Source organism: Malaya genurostris, chromosome 3 (assembly GCF_030247185.1).
Source record: "Malaya genurostris strain Urasoe2022 chromosome 3, Malgen_1.1, whole genome shotgun sequence".
NCBI classification, from domain to species: domain Eukaryota; kingdom Metazoa; phylum Arthropoda; class Insecta; order Diptera; family Culicidae; genus Malaya; species Malaya genurostris.
This window is the reverse complement of record NC_080572.1, coordinates 58,187,251-58,214,215: the sequence shown is the minus strand read 5'-3', so window position 1 is coordinate 58,214,215 and position 26,965 is coordinate 58,187,251. Positions and strand designations below refer to the sequence as shown.

The 26,965-nt window shown below is 37.0% G+C and overlaps 1 protein-coding gene and 1 long non-coding RNA gene across 7 annotated transcripts in view; one reads left to right on the top strand and one right to left on the bottom strand.

Moving 5' to 3' along the window:
- Nucleotides 1-1,644: 1,644 nt before the first annotated feature.
- LOC131438873 (golgin subfamily B member 1) overlaps nucleotides 1,645-26,965 on the bottom strand; it is an 89,100-nt gene continuing 63,779 nt past the window's right edge. For all 5 annotated transcript variants that reach the window (XM_058609244.1, XM_058609245.1, XM_058609249.1 and 2 more), the window contains 2 exons: nucleotides 14,448-15,092; nucleotides 1,645-5,662 (listed from right to left, as the gene is read on the bottom strand). In XM_058609244.1, the coding sequence (XP_058465227.1) occupies nucleotides 2,408-5,662; nucleotides 14,448-15,092 (3,900 nt within the window). In that variant the 3' untranslated portion in view covers nucleotides 1,645-2,407. The remainder of the gene's footprint in view (nucleotides 5,663-14,447; nucleotides 15,093-26,965) is intronic.
- Nucleotides 11,200-13,867, top strand: LOC131438875 (uncharacterized). 2 transcript variants are annotated; one of them, XR_009231001.1, is made up of 3 exons: nucleotides 11,200-11,466; nucleotides 11,556-13,318; nucleotides 13,375-13,867. It is a non-coding gene; the product is annotated as an uncharacterized LOC131438875 (long non-coding RNA). The 2 variants fall into 2 exon arrangements; XR_009231002.1 differs by having other exon boundaries at nucleotides 11,228-11,466; nucleotides 11,556-11,994.

The following is a 26,965-nucleotide window of genomic DNA, read 5'->3' as shown; positions in this document are numbered from 1 at the left end:
CAACAATCAATCGCAAGGGAACCAAACAGATAGCAAATATTGTACAGTAAGGAAGCGCAAGAGAGTCGAAATAAATCAATTCGCAAGTATAGGCAGTTCCATCCGCAGAACTTCAATCGTTTAGTGAATCTAGAGGATGTATTCAAACGATTTCTTTTAACGTCTGATCCTGTAATAGCATTATCGAATAGAGTAACAACCAACGTGAGTGTACACCATCTTCCCGATTATGCAGCTGAATTAACATTTTTAATTTTAACACGCTAGAAGACAGCAATACCTTATTTTAATATGTATGGCTAATAAATGTCTTACATGAAAGAGCATTTTTCAATGAAAAAACCCAATGTTTGAACACAATTTAAAAAATTTAAAAAAATATCTCCTCCGCCATTTTTTCTATAAACATGCTCGAAAGTATTTTCTATCAAATGAAACAAACCGATTTTTTTTCGTTTGCTCCAATGTTAGATATAGCAGTTTAAAAATGATCTGTTTTTGAACTAGTTTTGCTCATAACTTCGGTTCAGAAAACGCTACCGGAATGCGCTAGTCATGAAAAAATTGGTTTCAACAAACTCTAAAAGATATTCAAAGACACCAAAATCGAGAAGTGAATATTAAGAAAGCTAGAGCAAAAAATCTGATTTTTTTTAGGAACACCCTAAGTTGATCTATTAAAATAGCTGTAACACTGAAACCGTTAGAGATACTACAATAGTGTTTTCGGCAAAGTTGCTTGATATAAGTTTTCCTACAATTTTGCCGAAGGATGCAGTCCTCTATCTCAACACATACGGAAAATAATTTTTGGATCACCCTAATAATTAGAACCACCCTAATACCATATGCTTCAAAATATGGCTTATCTTTCACTGATCATTTGTTCCGAAGACATCATAGCTCTAAAGTATAAGGCTAAGCCACAAATGTTTTTGTCCCCCTAAATTGTGGATCCGGACCACTGTGCAATGGTATTGCAACGTCCTGGACAACTGAAAAAATTTGAAGATGAAGACTTGATGACGTTGCTCAATGAAGACCCGTGTCAACCTCTTCTCGAGTTGATTACATCACTTGCAGCCGACCTTTCGTCGATCAGAATAAAACGTAATTTGGCAACCATAATCATAACAAGATTCCACATACCGGTCTGGTTGCGAAATATATATCTACTCGTTCCATAATCAGCGGGTTAGCATATTTGGCAATGCTCTCCAACCAAAACAACCGTTTCTACTTCGAAAGAACGAATCAAGAAGTACGTGCAGCAATTCATTTTTATGCATGGAACAATATCTGCTGGGTGAAAAGCATAAACCCATTGAATTCTTTATCACTCGAGTTCACGAGTGAACATCTCAAAACTGTTATTCATTCTTAACTTTTACTCGACAGTTTACTAGGAAAAGTATTTAAACGTTTGTTCGTTTTGCTTTAGCATCAAACTTTATGTACAACCGTGCAATGAGTGTTTAAGTAAATTAGTAACGCAAAGCATAACCATAGTAGACACGCATTTGGCTACAGAAACTCTGCAGAAAATCACTACGAATTAATTCCAACAGCTGATAGTACCCCGTGAACAAAGCCTCGCTTATTTCCGATAGCGTGGGACAGTTTCGGATCAATGGGAAGCAGATGTTTTGGTTTCAGTAAGATATTTTGTAATATTCATCCGTGGATTTTCTATCAGAACAGTACTAATGTAAATCAAATACACAAACTATACATTTGATTCGAATGTCATCTAGGTATGAATACACACCGAAATTGTAAATTATTGCTTTGGTCGAGTACAAAGAAAAACATTTATGCTGGTTTTTGTTCTCTTTTAGTTATAAAATATGTTTGTGCTTATAGTTAGAATAAAACGCATAGCCTAATCCTGCGTGTGCCTGACAACAACCCACACAGAACGCAAGAAGACCGAGCGTGCAAAATCTGCGGTGTTAATTGATAAAAATAATTTTTACAGCTTATAAATTCGTACTTTAAAAAACACTACTTCTAAGGTTGCTTTATAGCCATGTTTTGAGTAGGTTAGTATCCTAAATATAGTGACGATATTCATCCGTAATAGTTAACACCGTTTGGTAAGGCACTATCGAAACATTTTGTTTTGCTTTTCAACAAGTGACCAATCAAAATCCATGAGATCAATTTCGCACTTTGTATCGTTGTGTGGGTTTGTGATTTGTCATTTTGAGCTGGTTTCCAGAACAGAAACAAAATATGAGCAAAATACTTCTGAAGTATAATTAAGAGAACCGTCAAATTTTGACTAGACTCGATGATTGAAGTACAAACGTAGAATACAAAGGTCAGACGAATACTTTAGCTCACTTAAAATATGAATTAACAAACTAATATCAAAAATGGATCTATATAAAACTAAAACAAAATTCTACCGATTACTGTTCGATCGATTGTACTGTTCCTCGAGTCTTTCTCGCATATCCGCATTCATAAGAAGCTGGGATTCTGGCAGTCGAAGATAATGCCCGGAATAAGTTGGTTCATGCTGTACCGATGGATGAAGCATTCCTGGTCGATCACGAGCCGGAGGAGATGCATTGTACTCCACAAAATGAGAGTTTGAAGACCGAGCCCATACATTGGTACTGGCCGATTGAGACCGCCTGGGTGTGAACTGTTGAGAAAAGATGGCTTTCGCGCATATCCTCCGTCCACCTTGCCACTTTCTCACTATGAACTTCATGCGTTCAATTGCAACTATTGCAGTGACAACGGCGCGGAATGATCGTAGCTTGTGACGGTGTACTGACTCTTGTGTGGGTAAACCAGCGAGATCTTGGATATGAGGTGGTATGTTCTGAGCGCTAAGCAATTGGAGTGCTTTTACTTCATTTTCTTCATAAGTGGTTAGCACAATTTGTAAATAGCGCTTCTGGTGAACTAAAGCTTTGCGGTGACTCTCCGAACGAAGATACTTTCCAAACAGATGATTCGCCCGTTCTTCTAGATCATCCCGATTGTATGGATTGACATTTGTATGAATACTAAACCGCTCAAGTTCTTGGTTGCGTTGCTGCAATGCTTTTCGTTCGTCCATCAACAGACGAAGTGTTTCTGCTTGCTGGTGATTTTCTCGAACATTAATTTCCAACATCCGATTCATGTCCCTGAGTTTCACTAGAAAATCTTCTGGTACTGAAGCTTGTCCTCCTTCATGCAATGAATTTTCTCTGCTCAAGGCTTCTGTCAGTTTTGCTTCGCGTTGTTTTCTGCGCTCTACTTCAGATCGGAGATTCTGAACAGTATCACGAAGCTGAGCACGATCTTGTTCCAAGTTTTCCAATTGTTGTCTAAGCTCTTGGAATTCCAGTGAACTAGGCCCAGTTGCTCGTTCTCTTCTAAAGGATCGTACCGATTCCGCCTCCTGGAAAGCTCCTATACGTTTTTCGAGGCTCTCGATTTCTTTGTGAGCCAGCATAAGTTTCTCTTGCTCATGATCAAGCTCCACCTCGAGACGATCTTTTTCTGACGTAATTCTGACTAACTCTTTTTTTACTTGTTCTCCATGCTCGTTTCTATCAGAAATTTCTTTTTCAAAGCGACTTTTTTCCCTTTCCAAAACACGCTGTAAATCAGCGGCTCTCTCCCGCTCCCGTTCGTTTTGGGCGGTTAAAAATTTGATTTCACTTTCAAACCGAGCCACCATATCGGACTCGAACTCATTGCTTCGATTGAGCCTTCGGGAGGGAGATTCATGCGGCGATTTAACCCTCATTAGTAAGTAGTTATCGAAGGACCTCGTTCGCTGAACACCAGCAATCAAAGTTGATAAGCGATCGGTTTTATTCTTTTCTTCAGTCAGTAATTTTTGTAGCATGCTTTCATTCTCAATCGCAGCTTCAAGTCTATGACGCATTGCTTCAATAATTTCCGCATCTTGCATCTGAATTGCGCTCGAATTATGTTTCTCCGAATCAAGCAACTCGTTCAATTTAACACACTTATCTGCCTCAAGTTGTAATTGCGCTTTTAACTCTTCAACCTCGTGGTTGCTTTTGTTATCCTTTCGGCCTTTTCTGGTGTTTGCTTCCTCTTCTGAGTTCAAGTCATCACTTTCGATTGCTTTCATGATACTAGAATCTAGTTGCGCTGAGTAGTTCAACTCTTTCTCCAACTGCTCGGCTATTTCCTCCACCGAAAATGGTTTTGGACTCGAAGAGTTATCACTTCTTTGGAGTTGTATTTTCAAGCGATTCAACTCCGTTTGTAAGATAGCATTTTTGTCTTGCTCCTCTCGGAGCTGTTTATTTAAATTGCTGTTATTTTCCTGCATTTTATTTTGAATGTTCGTTAAAGCCTCATGCAAGCTGTTACCATCATCGCCAATCTGCTGAATGATCATTTCTTTATCTCTTAACAGAGCTTTCAAATCTTGAGCCTCCTGTTGGCAACTGTTCAAATCAATTCGCACTCGTTCAAGGGCTAACATTTTTTCCGTAAGCATTACTTTGGTTTCGCGAAGTTCCTCCTCAAACTTTTCACAATTTTGTTTCAAGAACTGCACATACGACGGGTTTGACGTCGAGTTGCTAGTACTTCTAGCGATTTCATTTTTCAGTCGATTAATATCCTCATTCAAAAACCGATTATCTTCGTTCAAGATCTCAATTTCATGCAACCGATCTTTGTAGTTTCCTTGCAATATTTTCAATTCTGTTTCCTTAGCGTCTAGTGATTTTAGCTGTTCGAGATATTTTTCTTCATTCTTACTGTAGTTATGAATGTCCTTTTCCATTTTCGACATCAACTCGTTTTTGTGTCCAATTGTTTTGTTCAGTGATTCAACCTGTTGCTTCAATGTGTCTAATAATGTGTGATTTTTGTGTTGTTCAGATTTTAGGAGAGAGAATTCATTTGCTTTTTGTTCCATCTCTTCGCGAAGTTGTGTATATAGAAGATTGACTTCGGCAAGCTCGGCGTCTTGACGAACTATTGTTTCCAGTGTTTCTTTTAGACGGTTCTCTTTTAGTTCTAGTTTATTTGCTATTAGCTCTAACTCATGCAAATTTGTTTTCACACTTTCTAACTCCTCCTTCAGTTCTTTCTTTTCCTGTAGCATATCTTCGTAGAGTTTGTTCCTAGCTGCTAGCTCCACTTGCAAATCCGCTATTTCTTCAATTTTCTCTTGCAGTTTAGCTTGTATTTTCTCAATCGTATCATTCTTTTCATTGGTAACTCTATCTAAGTTTATTTTTAACGATTCCATTTCTTTTTTCACCGTCTCCGCATTACCTGCACTGTCATCATGCAGTGGTTTATTTTCACCAGGGATTAATTTTACTGAAATTGTCTCCTCTATTTCTTCATCTTCCCGTATTTCTTCGATAAACGCCGGTTCTCGGAAACGATCCCGGGCCGACCCGACGGTCGATCTAGATTCATCCACCAGTGAAAAATTGATATGTCTAGGGAAGAATTCAGGCGTTCCTGCACTGCTAATTCCAGTAGATGGTGTTGGTCGTGGAAACGCTGTCGTCAAGTCCTGAAAGAATGTCGGAACTTCGAAGCTCTGGGGGAATATGGTTGGTTTGGGTAGTTTCTGAATTGGATCCTGACTATGGTTGTTGGTCGAATTTTTAGACTGCGGTGTTTGCTTGGAGTTGAACATCGAGCCGGACGTCTCCTGAAATACGATAAGATACAATTTAATTGGATTTTTGGTTCACAGATTGCATTTGGACGAAGACGGTGATTCAGCATTGAGGTACATGGTTGCGCACAGGAACCTTCCACATTTTGTTTTTCGGTTACACTGGATCCAAGCAAGGAAGGGGTAAACCGGACACGGTATCCGAAAGTACAAGAATGAATGGTTTATTTTCGTCTCGAAGTTTTACCCATCATCACCCAGCAGTTGAAGCCGAAGGAATATGAAGCTCGTTGATCGTTCGCTAACAAGATGCTCGAAATGCTAGGCAGTGGTGAGATTTCTCTAAACGACATAATCATGAGCAACGAAACTCACACTTGAACAGCACGGTAAACGAGCAAGATTGTCGTTATTAGACGAGACGAATCCGTTAGAGGTTGTGGAGAGCCCCTGCGTCAATTTAAAATGTTTTATAAATTCACGAATAATTGTAACGTACGACTGATTCTTCAAAAACGAATTATAAATAAAATGAGCGACAACCCAGTGATCCATGATGGAAAACTACTAAACGGAAATAAATCTTAATTCTTCTACTTTCCGATGCAGTGTTCGGTTTATTCCTCCCTTGTTTGGTTCCAGTGTAACCGGAGAACAAAATATGCCAGGTTCCTTTGCGCAATCCTGTATTTCCAATCAATTGTTTCGAGCAATGCCCATGCAAAAATAAAACGCATTACACAGAACCAAGCAATGTTTAGGGTAGTTTTCAAGTCAATTTGAATTTTGAATCAAATTCTCCTGAACGAAAAATAAACATAGTTTTTTTGTCTAATTGCGAGCAACATATTCTGAGGAACAATTAGGATAATGTTTTCCGATTGTCAACAACCGATATGATGTAGTTAAGATGAACTATTACTTTGAACAACTTACATGACAACTAATAACTAGATGATATACTTAGTGTTGGGAATCTAACACCTTTGACAGTGGTTTGTTTACAATTCTATATAGAACAATTGATTCAAGTTTGATGAAATTAGTCGATCGCTTTCAAAAATAACGTCGAACAAAATTCGAAATGAGAAAAAAATATTGCGCACAATCACCTGAAAAACTAAAGTGAAGTGAACTTAAGATACCAAAAACATCAGTTTGTCGAGTGCTCGAAACATCCAAAAAACCCTGAGAGTGTTTTTTGGATGTTTCAGAACGGAGCTACGAAAATACTGAAACCAGTGATCGTCAGTTACGCAGCAAGTTGAGTTAGGTTAAAGTCAACACCGGTCTTACAAATCATACAAACCCAGTAAATATCCCAACTGGCATATGAAGCAAAATTCCGCGACAAAATAGCGTACAAGGCTCTTGTACGACCGTGTTCTGCTGAAATACAAGGGCAGCACTTTGATCGATGACGAAACATACGTCGAACTCGACGTGAGACGTGAGAATGTACCGGGAAGATTCAAGTTCGTGTTCGCTGACGAGTTCGCGAAGAAGGTTATGAATTGGCAGGCGATTTGCAGTTGTGGTGCAAAAGTGGAATCATTTGTCACACCCCAAATCCCAAAGTTTACCTCGAAGAATACTTAAAAAAGCGTATATTATCGTTCATCCACAAGCATAGCACAGTGGGGAAAAAGGATGAAAAACGCGACTTATCTTAATTATTTTATATAAATCTAAGTAAATATGCCCGTTTTACCCCGATTTCACTTTTGGCTGACTACTGCAGACTGACTGTAAAACTCTGGAAAAAATGAATTCAACTATTAAAAAGGTACTCCTGACATGTTCATAAGTTCGATAAGTTAATGTTAATAAGAACGACCGCTAATAACTGTAACTGTTTTCCCCAAATCTTCTTCTTCCATAACTTTGAGGGGCAATTTATAATCTTAGAAAAACGGCCATTGCACAGTGGTTCAAAAGCGCAATTAATTGATAACTCATAGGATCGTGGTTTTTGAGGTACAGTATCTTCAGCAAAGTTGCTCAGAATGATAGACGCCACCTTTTGACAAATTTTATTTATGTGATTAATCCCCCTAAAAGTGAGATAAAAATTTTATTTCAGCTAAGAGCCAACATAGGGGCTAAGTTACTTCGACAAAGTTGTGCACAAAGTTATTTCAAACAAGTTTGCTGAAAGTACTATTCCCGTAACTTGAGTGTAATTCAAGATATAATGTTTTTTTCTGAAAAGGGTGTCCTAAAACCAGTTTTTGTACGAAAACACATATATTTTCAATTTATATGTGTTTTTCATGTTATACAAAGTTGTTCGTCATTAAAAACTATACAACTTTCTCAAACATACTATGCTGCTATCATTTCAGTTTAATGAATTAGAACAATTTTTCATGTTTTTTAAATAAAATTCTAACTTGTCTATTATCAAAAGGCGCAGGAAGGTGCAGATGAGACTACTTACATATTAAACTACTTCCGAAGAATTTTCATACCGTGGTTGAATTACTCGTCTGTGATCGTCTGCAGGCGAGATATGTTCTTTTCAAATATCCTTGTCCTTGAAATTTGCAATGATAAGGCCAAGTGTCATATACCAGTCGACTCAGTTCATCGAGCTGAGCAATGTCTGTGTGTGTATGTGTCAAATAATCTCACTAGGTTTTCTCGGAGATGGCTGAACCGATTTTGACAAACTCAAATGAAAGGTCTTCCGGTTCCATACGGAATTCCTGAATTTCATCCGGATCCGACTTCCGGTTCCGGAGTTATAGGGTAAAGTGTGTTCAATATTGTACACCGTCACTTAAACCGGCGAAACAAAAAACGTAAAAAATTTACTAAACTGGTCTCAAAACTACACAAATCGATAGTCATTATCAGTAGGCAACTAAACAAACCGATTCCGGCTATCCTGGTTCCCCGTATCCGGTTCCGGAAGTACCGGAAATAGTGGTCATATGTACCAAAATGGATCTCACTCACTTTTCTCAGCGATGGTTTGACCGATTTCCACAAACTTAGATTCAAATGAAAGGTCTTCCGGTCCCATACGGAATTCCTGAATTTCATCCGGATCCGACTTCAGGTTCCGGAGTTATAGGGTAAAGTGTGTTCAATATTGTACACCGTCACATAAACCGGCGAAACAAAAAACGTAAAAGATTTACTAAACTGGTCTCAAAACTACACAAATCGATAGTCATTATCAGTAGGCAACTAAACAAACCGATTCCGGCTATCCTGGATCCCGGTATCCGGTTCCGAAAGTATCGTATACCAAAATGGATCTCACTCACTTTTCGAGAAGAGTTGGTGGTGTCATGTTAGTACGAACCGACTTTGCCGGTTATGCCGGTTCTCGGGTTTCGGTGCCGGAAGTGCATATAATAGTGAACGCAATCAAAGCACTGTTTTATTCTGTATGTTATACTAGTTAATTCACAAACAATCTCTTGGTTTCTTTCAAAAATCGAAGAGAAATTTTTTGAATAGAATACCACAATATTATACATGAGAAAGGCATCATTACACCACTAGGTGGATTAAAACAGGTTTTTTTGTTGAAGATTCATCAAGCAGTAGCGGCGGAAACTGCTTTAGCATTTTTCAACAATGACTGTTTTTCTGAGATTGTGAGTAGAACCTTAAAGACGTTTTACCGCAATTTATTATATAATTTGTATTATTCACTCTTCTACAAATACTTCGGTTCAATGTTAAAAAGTTAAACTTGAATACAATCTAGCACAAAAGGGAACCTGGGGTAAAAGGAACATGATGGCGTTTACACCATCAGAAGGCTTTGTGGTCAACTTTATCATGCGATTCGGTTAGTTGCCACTACTCCAAGGTGATTCTTGTTGGTAGCTGCCAACTTGATCGATTTTATCCTCAAGCTAATAAATCTCTTGAATTGCCCGAAATGTGAGTCAATCGAAAAATACCAGAAAATTTCAAAGCAGCAGGCAGAGCAGTCAAGAAAAGAACTGTAAAGCAACCATTAGTGAATTTTTAAACTTATTGAATAACGAACTATAAGCCTTTTCGTGCATACTAATTTTCTTTTAGTCATCCTTGAAGGCACTCGCGAACTAATGATCTATTTACAGATATAGACATCAAATTAAATCTTTTCAAACTTTTGCTCTAAAATTGAAAACAAACAATTTAACTAGTTCAAAACACCTTTATGGTAACCACTGATGACAGTGTATGGCAGTGGTAAAGAAAATATAAGCCTACAAAATGGTTTAATTCAACTTTATCGATTTTATTTAAACATAAAATATACAACCGTTTACACTAACGTTTGAGCAAGAATGATTGAGCCAGTTAAAAAAGTGATGCCAAATTACTTTGTATATAAGGAATATGTAGTCTCTATCACACTGAAAAAAGTATGATCGTTGTTTCTCAACACTCCTCCTCAACGATATTGCTCTTATTGAAAGTAAGTCCGAGTAGTTTGGAGAACTTATGCTGTTTGATTGCATTCAACGGCTTTGTAAAAATGTCAGCAATCATATGCTCGGTTGACCGATATTCCAATTCCGCTATGCCTTCATCGCAATACTGTTTCACAAAATGTCCTCTGGTCTCTATATGTTTGGATCGTCGGCTGCATCTTTCAGATTGTATGAATTTCATACAGCTCTGGTTATCTTGATATATTTTCACAGGACGTTCCACATTTTCACCAAAATCTTCCAAAAGACGACGTAGCCACACTAGCTCTTGAACTGCCTCACTAAGTGCAATATATTCCGACTCCATTGACGAAATTGCAACGCAGTTTTGTTTTCTGCTTGCCCATGATACAGCGGCGCCTCCGTAATGAAAAACAAATCCGGTGGTTGACTTCCTGGTGGAAATATCACCAGCCCAATCAGCATCCGAATGACCAATTAGCTCTCCTTCTGCATCGCTATATGCCAACCTCCAGTCTTTTGTCTTTTTCAAGTATCGTGCGACTCGCTTCGCCGCCACCCAATCTGCTTCAGTAGGCGAACTCACCTTCCTTCCTAAGATCGTTGAACTTACCGCTATATCTGGCCTTGCGCAGACAGCAATATACAAAAGAGCACCAACAAGACTTCTGTACAATGTCACGTCTTCGAATAGTGGGCTGTCATTACTCACTTTCGTATAATTCACTTCCATTGGCGTTTTAGCCCCCTTTGCATCTTTAAGTCCAAACTTCGCCAACATACGATCGATATAGCTTTCGAGTCTAATGTTATATTTTCCGTTAACTTTTTGCACTTCTAATCCCAAAAAGAAATTGAGATCACCCAAGTCCGTGATTTCAAAACATTTCTTTAACTGCTCTCCAACTGATTTAATTTCTTCTTCGTCTTCACTTCCAATTATAATATCGTCAACGTACACCATCAAATATACTGTCTTCTTTTTGCTTTGCATTGTATATACACATGGGTCAGCGACACCTTGTTTGAAACCTATTTTTACCAAAACGCTATGCAACCGTTGATTCCAGCATCGCGCTGACTGTTTCAAACCATAGATACTCCGTTTCAAACGACATACCATGCTTTCTTTACCAGCAATAACATGGCCGGGCGGTTGACGCATATAAAGCTCTTGATCTAGTGTGCCATACAAGTAGGCCGTTTTCACATCAAAATGCCGCAATGTCATTTTCTTTCGGCTAGCCAAACCTAACAGGACACGAAACGACGAGTGCTTCGTCACAGGTGCAAAGATTTCGTCAAAATCTTCTCCGTACTGTTGAGAATATCCCTGCGCCACTAGACGAGCCTTGTATTTGGTGATGTCTCCAGAGGCGTTTCTCTTAAGTTTATAAACCCACCTACACCCGACCGGTTTCTTATCTGCAGGTAATTCAACCAAATCCCAAGTGTCATTATCGGAAAGGGATTTTAGTTCATCTGACATGGCAGCTTGCCATTTATCTCCTTGTTCACAGGCCAATGCTTCTCGAAAAGTTTTCGGTTCCAACTCCTCCTCAAGCAGTCGACCAGTAGCAAAAACTTCTTCAATCAATCGGGCAGGCTTGATACCCTTCGTCACTCGATCTGATCGCCTTGCGATTTCATCCAAAGGGAAGCCTCTGAATGAACGTTCTCCGTCAGATGCACTATCGTACTGTGATAAATCGTTGTCAAGCTCCAAGAAGGATTCTGAATCACATTGTTGTTCACTGACCGGACTCTCAAACACATGTTCCTCCGGAAACAACTGCACTTCGAAATTTCCCCTCTCAACAGGCTTTGAAGTATCCTGCTGAAAATCCACTTTTATATCACACAGCTCAAGAAATTTTGCATCTCTACTGATTGTTATGGAATCCGTCTTTACATTCAGGAAACGATAGGCTTTCCGCCCTTCAGCATAGCCAACGAAATGTAATTTTTCTGCTTTAAGATCAAGCTTTCGCCTCTTTTCTTTAGGGATATGCACATAAGCCATCGATCCAAAAACTCTTAAATGTGCATAAGACGGTTTCTTTTGGTGCCATAATTCATATGGGGTTGACTCAACCGACGAAGACGGTAAAAAATTTTGTAAATAATTTGCTGTTGTAATTGCCTCCCCCCAGTACTTTTTGTTCAAGCCTGATTCCGCCAACATGCATCTCATCATTTCTGTCAAATATCGATTCTTACGTTCAGCGACTCCATTTTGCTGAGGAGAGTATGGAGCAGTCTGCTGATGAACAATACCATTCTGTGCAAAAAATCGTTTCAACGACATGCTGGAGTATTCACCACCCCCATCTGATCGAATGATTCTAGGAAAATAACCATATTGGTTCTTGATTAGATTGCAGTATTCTTGAATTCTCTTTTCAGCATCTGATTTCTGCTGAAGCAGATAAATCGTCGAATATCGACTGAAATCATCAACCATCACAATGTAAAAACGATTTCCTCCTGGAGTACTAACTTCCAAGGGACCTCCCAAGTCAGTATGGATTAGATCGGCCACTGCCTTCGTTTTGCTTCCAGAACTCAAGAAAGATTCCCTGCTCATTTTTCCTTCAGAACAAATGCCACAAATCGATTGAACTTTACAATCACTAATCTTCAAGCCCACAGCTAGATTATTGTGAAAAATTCGAGATATGGCCTGCGAATCACGATGCCCTAGCCGCCGGTGCCATAAATGTTGACAAAATTCATTGTGCTTCGTTGATGCCATCATTGCCTTTTCTGGACACTGTTTCAAATGATATAACCCATTTTTACGTTGTCCGATTAACACCGCTTGCTCTCCCTTTAGCACTCGACAACCCATCTTCTCAAAAACTACAGTAAAACCAAGATCCGTGATTTTACTCACTGAGAGCAGATTTCCCGCAAGAGACGGAACATGGAAAACATTCTCAAGTTTGACGTTGACGCGAGTACCAGATTCGTTTTCAGAAAATAATTCTCCTACACCACAACCAGATGATTTTATAGACTTTCCATCTGCTAGACATACAGAAGATGATTGTGATCTATCGACATTGTGCAGCAAAGATATATCATTGGTCATGTGGGACGTAGCACCAGAATCCAGATACCACAGACCAGCTCCAGTTCCTTCAGCCATCAAACACAACTCGTGCTCACTAGCAAAACTATTCGCAATATTCGCTGTTTGTTTAGTTGGGTTTTCTTTGCCATTTCGATCCTGCATCAATTTCCGGCAGTCCCGTCGAAAGTGCCCATTTTTCTTACAATAGTGACAAATCTTTTCCTTTTTCACTTTGTGCTTTTCATTCACATTTGGTTTTTCAGATCCTGTGACAAAAGCCTTTTCACCTGAAGCAGAGTTTTCAGCACGACGCCGCCCTTCATCAAGTAATTTGCCTTTCACGAAGTCAACTGTGAGATCCGCATCAGGACGACTTTCAAGAGCAACAATTAGTGAGTCATAGGACTCGGGAAGACTAGACAGCATCAAGGCAACGAACCAGAAATCTTTAACTTCTTCTCCCAACGCAGCCAACCGCAAACGTAAAGAAGTCATATCCTTCAAATGATTTGCCATATTTCCACCTTCAGGCATTCGCATAGTAATCAACCGACGAACAACATGAATTACGCTTGACAGAGATGCTCGTTCGTAGTAATCTCTCAATGCATCCCACATAGCTTTTGCCGTTGTCTTTTGCATCACATGCACCAACTGACTATCTTCCAAAGCTAATCCAATTAACGCTTGTGCTCTCTCGTCATTCGATTCCCAATCTTCAGGTACAGGTTCCGGTTTAACACCTGTCACTACATTCAGCAGCTTCTCGCGTGTTAATAATAGTCGCATTTTAAATTTCCAAATAGCGTAGTTGCTGTCGTTCAGCTTTTCGACAAGCGCCTTTGTGTCCGCCATCTTTTCACTCGAACACGTTATGACAAGCAAATACGAATTTATATTTTTACGAATTTATATTAAAACGCGTTAGAAAAAAAAAAAGAAACTATAGGCATTCTTTCCACATACACTGGGCCCATAACCTGATGACAGTGTATGGCAGTGGTAAAGAAAATATAAGCCTACAAAATGGTTTAATTCAACTTTATCGATTTTATTTAAACATAAAATATACAACCGTTTACACCAACGTTTGAGCAAGAATGATTGAGCCAGTTAAAAAAGTGATGCCAAATTACTTTGTATATAAGGAATATGTAGTCTCTATCACACTGAAAAAAGTATGATCGTTGTTTCTCAACAACCACATCACTCCAGAGCATCTAGACCGAACGCGGCGTGAGAAGAGTATCTGGGTTAGTTGCACATTAGGGGGTAAACATTAAACAGAATATCAACTCAGGTAAGACACACAGCAAACCGGATAGGTTCAACTTACCACTGGGATACTGTTCGCAGGAAGGAATCCCTCCGTTTGTTCGGGCATTCGTCTCAGTACCATATCGGACTCGTCACAATCGGTAATCGAAACAATGTCACTCAGTGTACGGGCGTTATCATCTTCCTTGCCATGACCGGTCGTCGGTAGAACAGCAGATGTTTGTAAATGGTTTAGCTTTTCCTTCAACTGATCTATCTCGTCGTTTTTATCGGCCAGCATAGTCTCCATGAGGTCAGGTAAGGCCACTTTGTTTATCATCTCGTTTTGAATTTTACTTTTTAAAATCTGGATTTCATCGCATTTGGCCTGTAGCTCGGCTTCAAGTTTCAACTCATACTGGCTGCGATCGTTCTCCGCCTGATTCATTGCCAATTCCTTCTCTTGGCGCTCAATCACCTGTTGACTATTTTCCAGAAAGTGTTTCAAATTCGCAATCTGTTTGTCACGCGTTTGCAGCGTTTCTTTAACGTTCACCAACTCGTTCTGCAAATCGTGTACTTTAACTGTCAGATGCGATGCACCCTGACGATGCAGTTCCTCAGCCCGTAATCGCTGTTCATCGAGCTTCGATTGAAGCGTTGTAATCTTAAGCGATTGCTCCGACATCCTCTCTTGTAAAACATCGCGTTCATGCTGTAGCTCCTGGTGCATAAAGAAAAAAAAATGGAAATAGATTTAGCAATTTAGAGAGAGAGGGAGAGAGAGAGAGAGAAAAAATGGTAATGACACAGTTGTACTGATTTTCATATTGGGTGTGTTGTTTACTTGATGGAATCCCTTATATTATGTTGCTGTTTACTTATTGCGTGCCACGTTCGAAGTTACTATAAATAACTTTGGGTCCGGCAGGGCACATCAGGGAATTGTGATCACTATTGAGGGAAATGAAAAGCGCGTGCGATGAATATGTAATTTCCCAACTCAATGGAGAAAGTGCTTGACAAAAAATTGAAAAAATAGGATGTTAAAAGGCAAATAAATCTGTTCTGATGACCGGCACTATATTGTTTTAAATATCTACGATTAAACTACTGGACGCAAGTATGAAAAATGTTTTAATTTTGAGCCTATTCTAAGAGATATTGTGTTCGTGAAATGCTTAAAAGTAGTTTCCTTCCTGTCTAGTAATCATTACAGCTCAACGAAGCCGGTGTAATGCCAAAGTTGAAGCCATAACTGGCAAGAAAAGGTTGATTCCAGGATGCAATTTCATCTTAGCTTTTCCAACTTCCTGCTTCGGACCTACACCGCAGATAATTGAATCAGTTCTCGAGCTTACGTGGCTGAGCTCAAATAAGAAGAATGAATCGTGAAAGTTTTAATTTGTACAAAAATGCCACTTACCCCGAATGGCTCTGGTGGCCTATTGAAGCCATTTACAGTGGTGAACATTTATCACAAAGTTTTCTTCGGCGGGGTTAATTTGTGGTCAGAATACGTTCTTCACTTATTTATTATGCTATTATTCTTTGGCTTTACAGTTCATCAACTGATATGCATACCGAATCTAGGTGTGTTTGAAGATATGTTATCTCTAGGAAGATGCAGGAAATTGAAGTATCAACAAGGCAAACCAACATGGTGCTAATCCCACGAAACTTCTCCGACGAAGAAGTAATTCCAATTCACCTCTAATATACCAGCAATGAGGCAATATTTAAATCGCTTCATAGACAATGACATATTTTTTCTAATTTGATCTATTTATATGGTCTCAAGGGTATTTGTAGGACATAATGCGTGCCTCTAAAAAAGGGTTTAATGGGAAGTTGGTAGAACTTTCAAAAAAACGATACTTCTTGCTAAGTACAGATATTATTTGCACACGACAGGCACGGATATTTCTTACAACTAAGAGATAATTGTAAGGATATGGAATAAGAGAGTGACAAGAGTTTCAAGGTCGTGCTAGATAGAGTTAGCAAAGTCTTGGAATTCCATTCCTTTTGTGAAATTTGACCATCTGTGGTTCTACTGAAAATTTTATCATTAATTTCTGAACATATTTTCGATGGTATGGAGAAAAAAATATGTTATTTTGTTAAATACAACCAGCAATATTCACGATTAAGTTCTGCCCATTCTAGTACAGAGTGAAATTCAAAAAAGCGCCCCATACTAAAGTAGGACTTATGTAACTCATGTGTTTTTAGTTTGTCGAAATTCAGTTTTAGAATGGTTGATTAAACTCCACTACATTTCACATTAAGGTTCCATTCAGAATTTTAGAATTTTGTTCAAGCCTTCGTTCAAAGCATCATGCAAATTTTCATAAATACCATTTATAGTTCCATTAAAAACTAATAGGATAAGTAAATTGATGGCAATACGAACCGGCCACGACTATACTTGTTCCCGGAGTTCAGTTCCATAGATGCCCGGAATAATGGAACCCACTCGGTTTTCGCAGAGATGGCTTAACCGAGCTGAGAACCGTTACGTTATGTAGGTTATGAGCAATTCCAGAAATGATTAGCAGATCATCAGACTCGACCTTCTCCGATTTGGATGAAACTTTGCACATGGCTGTAGTATGGCAAACCATATGTTTTTAACCGATGAAGAGGTCAATCCGACCCACGACTGATTTTTAAAAAGGGCGTATGTATTTTTGCATTTCAAAAAAATTGCCTTTTTCAAATCGTTGTAACTCGGAAACCGTTAATTGTACAAAAATGGCGTTCTGGAGGAAGATGTAGAGAATCGATTGGGCACTCTAAAAAAATATACACTGAAAAAAATTGTTGATTTTTTTCTCAATAATAACAAAATAATCCGAAAAAGTTAAATAAAAAAACAGCACTGTTTTAATTTTTTTTGATAATTTTTATTTTTAAGCTGTTATTAAAACCTACAGATTGATGGCTATCCCATCCGTGCCTTTTTAAAAGTGAAGAAGTTACAGCTAAAACAGTTTACGGGTCGCGTTGTAATTCGGAAACCGTTCATCGTACAAAAATGGCGTCCAGGAAAAAGTTGTAGGGAATCAATAGGGCACTCTAAAAAAATATACACTGAAAAAAATTGATTTTTTCTCAATAATTTCAAAATGAACCAAAGAAATTAAATTAAAAAAAATCAGAGTTTCGATTTTTTTTGATAATTTTTATTTTGAAGCTCTTATTAAAACCTACAGATTGATGACTATACCATCCGTGCCTTTCGAAAATGAAGAAGTTACAGCTAAAACAGTTTACAGATATAATCGAAATTTCAAGTTCTCGTTGAAATATAATCATATAAACAGTAGAATATTTTTCTACAGATTAAAGGCAATAGATTTTTTCATGATATCCTTTCTTTTAAAAGTAGCTGTTCTTGAGATACTTGGATATTTAATTATAACACCATTTTTTATATTTCCATGAATTGTTTATTTGCTTGCTATATCTACAATAATTCTTAATTATATTTAAGGTTTTATTTATGCCTGACGGAGCTGCCTCGCAATACAAAAACAGGAAAAAATTTGCAAAGTCTCTGTACATTTAAATCAATGTATAACATTGATGCTGAGTGGAATTTTTGGCAACTTCTCATGGTAAAGGACCATGTGATACACTCGGGGGTAATTTAAAGCGAATGGCACGACGTGAAAGCTTGGCTAAACTACATGAACACCAAATCACAACTACAAAATAATTATATGAATGGGCAGAGCATGCATTCACGACCAAGTCTTTTTGTTACGTGTCACAAGAATAATATGAACGGGGTGTGACCGAGTGGAGTAGTGTTTATAAGGATACCAAAATGATTCCAGGCACACAGAAATACCATTCATTCGTTCCGATTTCAGAAACCACAATCGTCACAAGACTGTATTCGAATGACGATGCACGTAGTAGTCATACAATTTTTCAAAACTTAAAACCTTAAATATAATTAAGAATTATTCATGTACATGTAATAATTGTAGATATAGCAAGCAAATAAACAATTCATGGAAATATAAAAAATGGTGTTACAATTAAATATCCAAGTATCTCAAGAACAGTTACTTTTAGAAGAAAGGATATCATGAAAAAATCTATTGTCTTTAACATGTAGAATAATACTCTACTGTGTAAATGATTATCTTTCAACGAGAACTTGAACTCGAATATATCTGTAAATTGTTTTAGCTGTAACTTCTTCACTTTTCAAAAGGCACGAATTGGATAGCCATCAATCTGTAGGTTTTAATAACAGCTTTAAAATAAAAATTGTAAAAAAATTAAAACCATGCTTTTTTTCATTTAACTTTTTCGGATTATTTTGTAATTATTGAAAAAAAATCAAAATTTTTTTTCAGTGTATATTTTATTTAGAGCGATTCCCTACAACTTCTTCCTGAAGGCCATTTTTGTACAATTAACGGTTTCCGAGTTATAACGATTTGAAAAAGGCAATTTTTGTGAAATGCAAAAATACATACGCCCTTTTTAAAAATCAGTCGTGAGTCGGATTGACCTCTTAATCGGTTCAAAACTTATGGTTTGCCATACTGAAGCCATGTGCAAAGTTTCATCCAAATCGGAGAAGGGCGATTCTGATTTTGTCACTTTTTCATCTACTCATTCCTGGAATTGCTCTTATACTAGTTGATGCACTAACAAATATTTTCGTATTTTGTCAAGAAGTACGAGTAACCCTCGCATTTTCAGATGTAAAAAAGAAAAAAAAATAAATCATCAAGATATTTGTAAAAAAAATATTGAATGATTACTGATACTAAACCTTGTTTTCATCAAAAATATTTTAAATGCTTTCTTTTTTTTATTGAAATACTGGTAATCACAAAATATACTGAAATTAAAACTACAATGACTATCGTAGAAGAATTTTTTTTGTTATTACGATTTAGAAGGTTTTTCAATTACCAATACAATTCAATTTTACAAAAAAAAACAGTAGGGGAAAATAGGAAATTTCGAACCATTAGTCACTATCTGTCACTATCGAACATAGAACTATAAGAAACTTCTGTTCGTAGTTTTGCATTTTCATCTCATTTTTGCATATGCATATCATGGAAAGGCTCTGCAATCACTGTGAAAACCGACTTTTCATCCGAGGCCCGGAGGGCCGTGTGTTATGTAGCATTGGACTCAGTTCGTCGAGTACGCAAAATGTCTGTGTGTGTGACCAATATTTTCACTCATTTTCTCGGAGATGGCTGAACCGATTTGCACAAACTTAGATTCAAATGAAAGGTCTTAAGAAGCCAAACTCCTTGCAAACGTATGACTAATGTCAACAATGTGGGCGTAAAAACAAATTCCGGCACTTCTTTTCCTGATTTTAATCAACAAGTCTTCCATATGGTTCAACAATAAAATAATCAGTTCATTCTGCCTCAAATTGCAATTCAAGAAAAGCGAAAATCTTAGTATAAAACTCTTCCGTTTTTCTTAAAACTGCTCGAGAAAAATTATTTCAGTTTCAGCTTACTTCCACTAACACTTTTGATTAGCAGCAAACACATTCCTGTATGGATTTCCTCTTGCAGAATTTATTGCGGTATAAAGATTTACGTACCTTCTATAAGTAAACCCGCAAAATAGGAACCCCTAATTTAACACACGAAAAGCAATGAATAAAATTTAAATAAAGAAAATATTTAGTTTTATTTATTTTGTGTAGCGCAATCTAATACAAATGCATTGAAGCAGTGTTGCTAACTTTTTTATTAAAGAATTAAAATCTACATTCATAGAATGTAAGCAATTTTCCATCAAACGTTGGTGAAAAATTGATCAAAACTGATATGCCATCCAAAAAGTCAGGCTTAGCATTCATTTGAGAATAAATTATTGTTAAAAAAGATTGTTTGAAACTCAATAGTGCAAGCCACATTGATAAACTGATTTCATTGTATACACGAATACATAGATCTATGACATACGTACCAAATGAAATGTACGTAATACACAAATTACCAACACAAGCTAACTTGGTTTACTCTTGATCCTTAAGGTCTCATACAAAGTTCCTTTATTTCATTTGTCCCTCAATTTTATCGAAGAGCCGATTTACATAAACTGAGATTCAATTAAAAGGTCCTACGGTTTCATACAAAGTTCCCAAATTTCATTTGGATCCGACTTCCGGTTCCGGAACTGCGGGGCGATAAGCACCAAAACAGTGAAATCAATATCATTCAATTTTCTCGGAGACGGCTGAACCAATTTTCACAATTTTAGATTCAAATGAACGGACTCGCGATCTCATGAAAAGCTCCCAAATTTATTTGGATCCAATCCAATTCCGGAACCACAGGGTGGTGAAAATAATGAAAATAATGTCAGATGGCTCCACCGAATTTTTACCATCTTAGATAGAAATGAGAGGTCTTCAAATACCATAAAAATAACTCGATTTTTAATCAGATCCAACTTCCGGTTCCGAAGAAAAATTCTTTAAATTTACTAATAAATTTCTAGCCCCAATTGAAATCATATCAGATTTTCAAAATCATCCAAAAGCATCAAAATGGATTTCAATTCATTTCCACGAATATGATTGAATTGATTTTCACTAACTTAAATTCAAATGTAGTTTTTAAATGAAGTAGTAATATGCAGAAGAAGTCTTCCAAAATGGATTTTAAACTTTGTTTCTGCAATATATAGGAGATAATGAATAATATGAGAAAGACATCATTACAACCACTAGGTGAATTAAAACTGGTTTTCATTAGTAGTCGAACCTATCAGACGTTTTTCGCGCTTTCCGTGATAATGAAGTGATTTTTGAAACTCAAAGTGTTTTTGTGATTCTAGAACTGCTTTTCACCATTTTGCAGAAAACAAAACATTTTAAGATATTCAAACTTATAGTGTATGAAAACTGTTTGTATTCAATAAAATAAATGTTCTATTAAATTTGGCTCTGTGACTTAAAGGTGGCTATTTTGTAGAACATAGCTTGTGAGGAATACCGCATCCCTTTTTGTGGGGAACATCGAACCACTATTTTTTTGTCTTTTGTCAAGTAGGGTAACGGTACCCGTCCCCCTTTTCATCTCACCTCCAGTAGTCATCTCATATACGAAAACCATTTGTTAGAATAAGATCTGCTGTCTCTGTTCGATAGATCAGGGTTCAAGGGCAAGATGAAAATAGAAGCATTCGCTTCGAGTTTTCGCGTCGCTTTAACAGCAGCTATGTACTATTTTCGAACTATTTTTTCTGCGGTATTGCTTCTGACAGCCGAAGTGAAGATATTCTATTCGATTTTTCCACAATAATACAGTAAAAACACCAGCCAAAAAAATCAAATCAAGGTCGCAAGCCGATGCAAATGAGCATTTTGATGTCACCTGAAGCGGTAAGCGATCCGCAACAAAAAGCTGGTAACAAGCGCAAAAAGGCCGATGCACAGAAACTTAAAAATAATGCAAAGACAAATCCAGCAGAACAAAAATATGTGTTCCAGTAAACCAAAGAAAAAACTACTGATGACGACGTGGATGATTAATAGTCATAATTAATGCTCCCATATATTTTTTTGCGAAAAACAGTACATTTGGCGTAAAAATCAAGAAAACACAGTACATCGACTTTGAAAAAACAGTACATTTTACAGTACGCACTTTTCTAAAAATTGTGAATAAAAAGCAAATAAATTTGATCAGATTCTTACAAGGTAAACAGATTGAAAAAATGTCATGCGAATACAACTATGAATAAAAACCACGAAAAAGCCACCGCAATGACGGGACTCGAACACGTAGTTAGCTCCTATTTGCGTAAATCGTTCTGACAATTGAACTATCCTGCATGTGAAACACACAAAGAAACAGTCTAATTGAACGAAAGAACCGAGCATGTTCAGCTGATCAGATCGCCACGACGTTCATTTCTAGTCATTTCTTTATAGCAGCCCCTCCGTCAGTAGTTTCAGCCCTCAATTAGTCTGTTTTTCGTGTGTTTCACACGCAGGGTAATAGGCAAAATTCCTTAAGCTTAATTGGCAAAACGATTTCCCCGGATAGAAGCTAGCTACGGGTTCGAGTTCCGTCTCTGCGCTAGCGTTTTTTGTGGTTTTCATCACACAGTTGTATTCGCATATCATTTTTTAAATCTCAAATGTAAAACTAGCTCAATACGGCTCTTCACCTGAACAAGACAATTGTTAAAAGCAAATAATTATCAAATGATTTATATTCATAATCTCAAATTTTTATATCCTTTTTAGGGCTTTTTAAAGATCGACAAAACTAAAAAAACGCTCGAATTGTTCATCGAACATTTTTTTAAAAGCGTATGATTCTTCTTGGTTGAGACATTTTTCTTATTTATTAATCATCAAAATTTCGCTAAATTGTTGTGACGCGCTCTGAACAAGAATGATAATAAAAAATTGTTGTTTGCAACATAGCTTAAAATTGTCACGCATTCTCAATGACAGAATCCAATCCAACAGCCTCATTTTCAATATTTTACTGTCTCATTCGCAATAGCCAGAACAAACGAAGAGAGGCGAAGCATTTTCGTTTCTCATTGAAAAAATGAGAGAGAGAGTAATTGCCAACGTCACTCTTTCCTCTATGACATGACGAAACCAAACTAACGTCTTCAGGGAGCATCAGCAGAATTTCAATTCTCATTCTTTCATCGATGTATTGAAAATCTGTGACGCTTGGCTATTAAGAGTGACTAAAATTATACAAATCGAAGTAATTACATCCCAGAACCTCTTTGGAAACCAAAACTACTACAAATTCGAGCACCAACAGGTAAAAGTTATTGTGAAACCTTTTTCTGTCATTTTCGATTCTCACAGCTTCGGTTGAATATCGACACTGCATACTATGGAATTTTCACCGAAAACGGCAAATGACTGAAAGGGTGAATGAATGAAAAAACAAAATTTTGAAACTACTCTCCCGCTTATGTCATTGACTGAACATGGATTTCGTTCTCATAGTTTGCAAGCGAAGCTGAGAGTGACAGTAATTTCTCGCAATTTTAATCTATTTTGAGTCAATGAAAATTACTTTTATTAGCTCTGGTTTGCATGCACTTACATTCACATTCACAATCGCTACATGTTTTCACTGTCGTTTCTGACGTTTCGAACTACCACAAATGGAAATTCGATGCGTTAAAAAAAATTAAATTCGGTTTAAATTTTAAGTGTGAAAAATACAGTACATATTAAAATACAGTACATTTGAGGGTAAAAAACAGTACGCCGTATTTGGGTCGAAAATACAGTACAATACTGTAAAATACAGTACGGATACGATAATTCATCTCTGTTTAGGAATTTTTAGAGTGAAAAAACCACGCTTGATTCACGCATTTTTTCTCGAATCTAACTACACCTTGACATCATTAAAAAATAACAAGTTTTCCTCCTATAACAATTTGTAGTGTTCATCTCACATTTCCCATTCCATTTCATTGCTCTCTCCCACAAGACGTAGAGTAGCATCCAACGTAAACAACATAGGCAACATTTGAAGTAGCGAGTGTAACAAATTGGACAAAATGCACCTACTTATGCTTCTGTTGCCCCATGTAAATACAGCACCGAGTAGATTATCTCGGTTGTACTAAAAAGTATTACTGCCCATACAATTAATGCTGCTTTCCCGTTATGACTATCATACTATTTTTAAATTTATTACACAGCGACCGTGACGCACTTCACCACCACATCACGCGTTCGAAAACTTCACATCTCTTTCAATCCGAATTCTGTCAGTGATTTGAGCAAAATTTTCGATGTCTTTCATTAACAGATAAAATCACTTCCGGTGTAGACACAATTATTGCTCTAAATTCGAACAGAACCATAAAAAACCTACGTCAAACTACGTTCCCGACTATGCCGGGTTGTGTCAATGACTGAGCGCCTATCGTTAAGTGAACTCACACGGACAGACCACTTAGTCGATTTGGCCGCGTGAGTTGCGCCTGCGCGTCAGTATCAAAGCTGCGTCCCTCTGTTTGCGCTGTTCAATAAATATCGCGAGATCAGGAACCTTGGAATTATCTCGCTACTCACAGATGAACCCGAATAAAATATTATTCATTTTGCATTTGAAGTTTTTAAAAACGGAGTTATAATCAGAAACTCTTAAAAAACTTGATAATTGCACATGACGTAAATCAAAGCATGGTGTATTTTTAGAAGTGATGACCGAATATCATCATAAATTAAATAAACCTACACTCAGGCAAAAAATATATGGAATTTCATAATGATTTCGTATGGTTTTTAGCCACAAGAATATCGTAAGCGAATCATAAGACCGCCTTATGAAATCACGAAAATTGGAATTCCAATAAAACGCCTTATGAAATTCATACGAACTTTTTAGGAATATTGTGCGAAATTTCTATAACAAACATAACTTCTCTCATATATTGTGGAGTTCATAAGTTGTTCGTATGAAAACTATTATAGTGATAGATGAGATGTATGTTGCAGAGGTATATTGTTCATATTAATCTTATGAAATTATGATTTTGGTGATTTTTGATGCATCATAAGATTTGCCTTATGATTTTTACTACTCAATTTGCTTGAGTGTAGATTCCCCAGTGTAACAGTAATGTAATTGAGCAACCCGTGACACCAAAAACGCCGTCTGGTGTAGAATAGGTGCGTAAATGCTCCTAAAATGCATGTATAAAGTTGCCTGCACATTTAACACAACCATAGTAGCATAAATCAAATTAACCTAGATTTTCCACTGTACGGTAACAGTGAGAAACGGGTGTACTTTTGGCATTAAAAATGCCTTACTCTTCGCTATACGGGGCCGGGTATCAATTAAAAGTTTCAAAAATAGCCGCGTAATCTTTTTTCGTCATAATTTTGAACGTTAATAACTCAGTCATTTGTTGATGGATTGACAACCAAACTTTTAACTTAAAGACTTAAACATATATGGCAACTTCGTTTCAGTATTTCAATAGCACACTTTTGAAAAAATGGTTAGAATCGGCCTATGTTTTCATCCACCAATCCCAGTTGTACAAAATGACGTCAACTTCTTGTTCGGCATAGGAGGCTTTGCGTCATGCATAAAAAAACACCGTATCGTTATGCGTAGCATGAAGAGAAATCTATAAATATAAGCTGCACAATATTTCTTTGCCTAGTTGATGCTTGACTGTGAATGAAACAAGTAGCTCGTTCAGTGAGCTGATGTTTGGATTGTATATGCGTTCACTTGCTGGATTGTCGCTTTTGCATTATGTGTTGGTGAAATTTCGTGTTGTCTGCGCAACACCGTGTTCGCTTGAGTGTCTTATATATCATCTAGCTATTGAAGAACCGAATCAGCGTGGTTACCGATTCTTTTGTAATATCCCTAGTGTTTAGCAAATTTTTGGTCGATTTTGCCATAAAAATGCCTTACACTTCGCTACACGAGGCTGGGTGTCAATTCAAAACATGCAAAACTAATCGCGTATCATTTTTCTGTCATAATTTTGAACGCTTATAACTCAGTCATTTGTTTATGGATTTATATAATTCAACAACCAATCGATTCGGGAACATTTAACTTAAACTTATGAGATAACGTCATTTGAATATTTCAATTGCATACCATTGAAAAATTGGTTTGAATTGAGTATTTTATTTTGGTTCTCTGGTAACTATCAGGCCAATTTAAAATTATCGGCGATAGATTTTTCGGATCTAATTTGCGCTTGTTCCTCGTTGATTTGTTAATGGATTTTCCTAATTTAAATTATTCCAAAGCTTCAATATTGTAAGCTTAAAAATGTTTTAATTTGTCAACGGATCGGTTTGCATATTTAAATCTTCATTCCCATACGAACAAAACGTGACAATGTGACTGAACAAGTTGTTGTCACACCAGGAATTAAACGCTTCAAATGATTCAAAATTAAATTCTGAAACTTATCTAAAAGCGGCCTCCTAGGTTTAGTAGTATAAATGAGTTCCACAGGCTCACATATACAGTACAATTAGATGAAATATCATATAGTATCGAAGATAAACTCGAGGTAAGTTTATCTGCGATTTTACATGTATAGTTTATTAGGAACCCTCGTAGAATTTGGTTAACCGCCAGTTTCAGTTTAATTATTATTTGCTTCAAAACAATAAGCGTCTGATGGCTACACGCGTTGTAACTATGACAATGTTCATTCATGTGTTAGTAACATCAAGTTACAATATGAACAAAATTTCGGAATTTTGTTGCGTATCCATTTCGTATATTCCTAACATGCCAAAGCGAAAATCAATGTAAGTAACTAAATATTTTATGCGGACTGTTTCACATGTTTTCTTCCTCGTATTGGTGCCATATTATTTACCGACACTTTCCGAAGATTATCGACGATTTTGAAGAAGGATTAATAAAATTACACTATTACTGAGTTTACTGGTACAACATTTTTCGTTCAAATAAATAAAATCTTCTCTTGGATTGATTACCCGTTTATAAAAATAATAAGTTTGTACGTTTCTCGAAAATCATTATCATAAAATAAAATAGTTTCATTTGTTCAGGCTTAAATCTTTAGGTTGTTTGTATC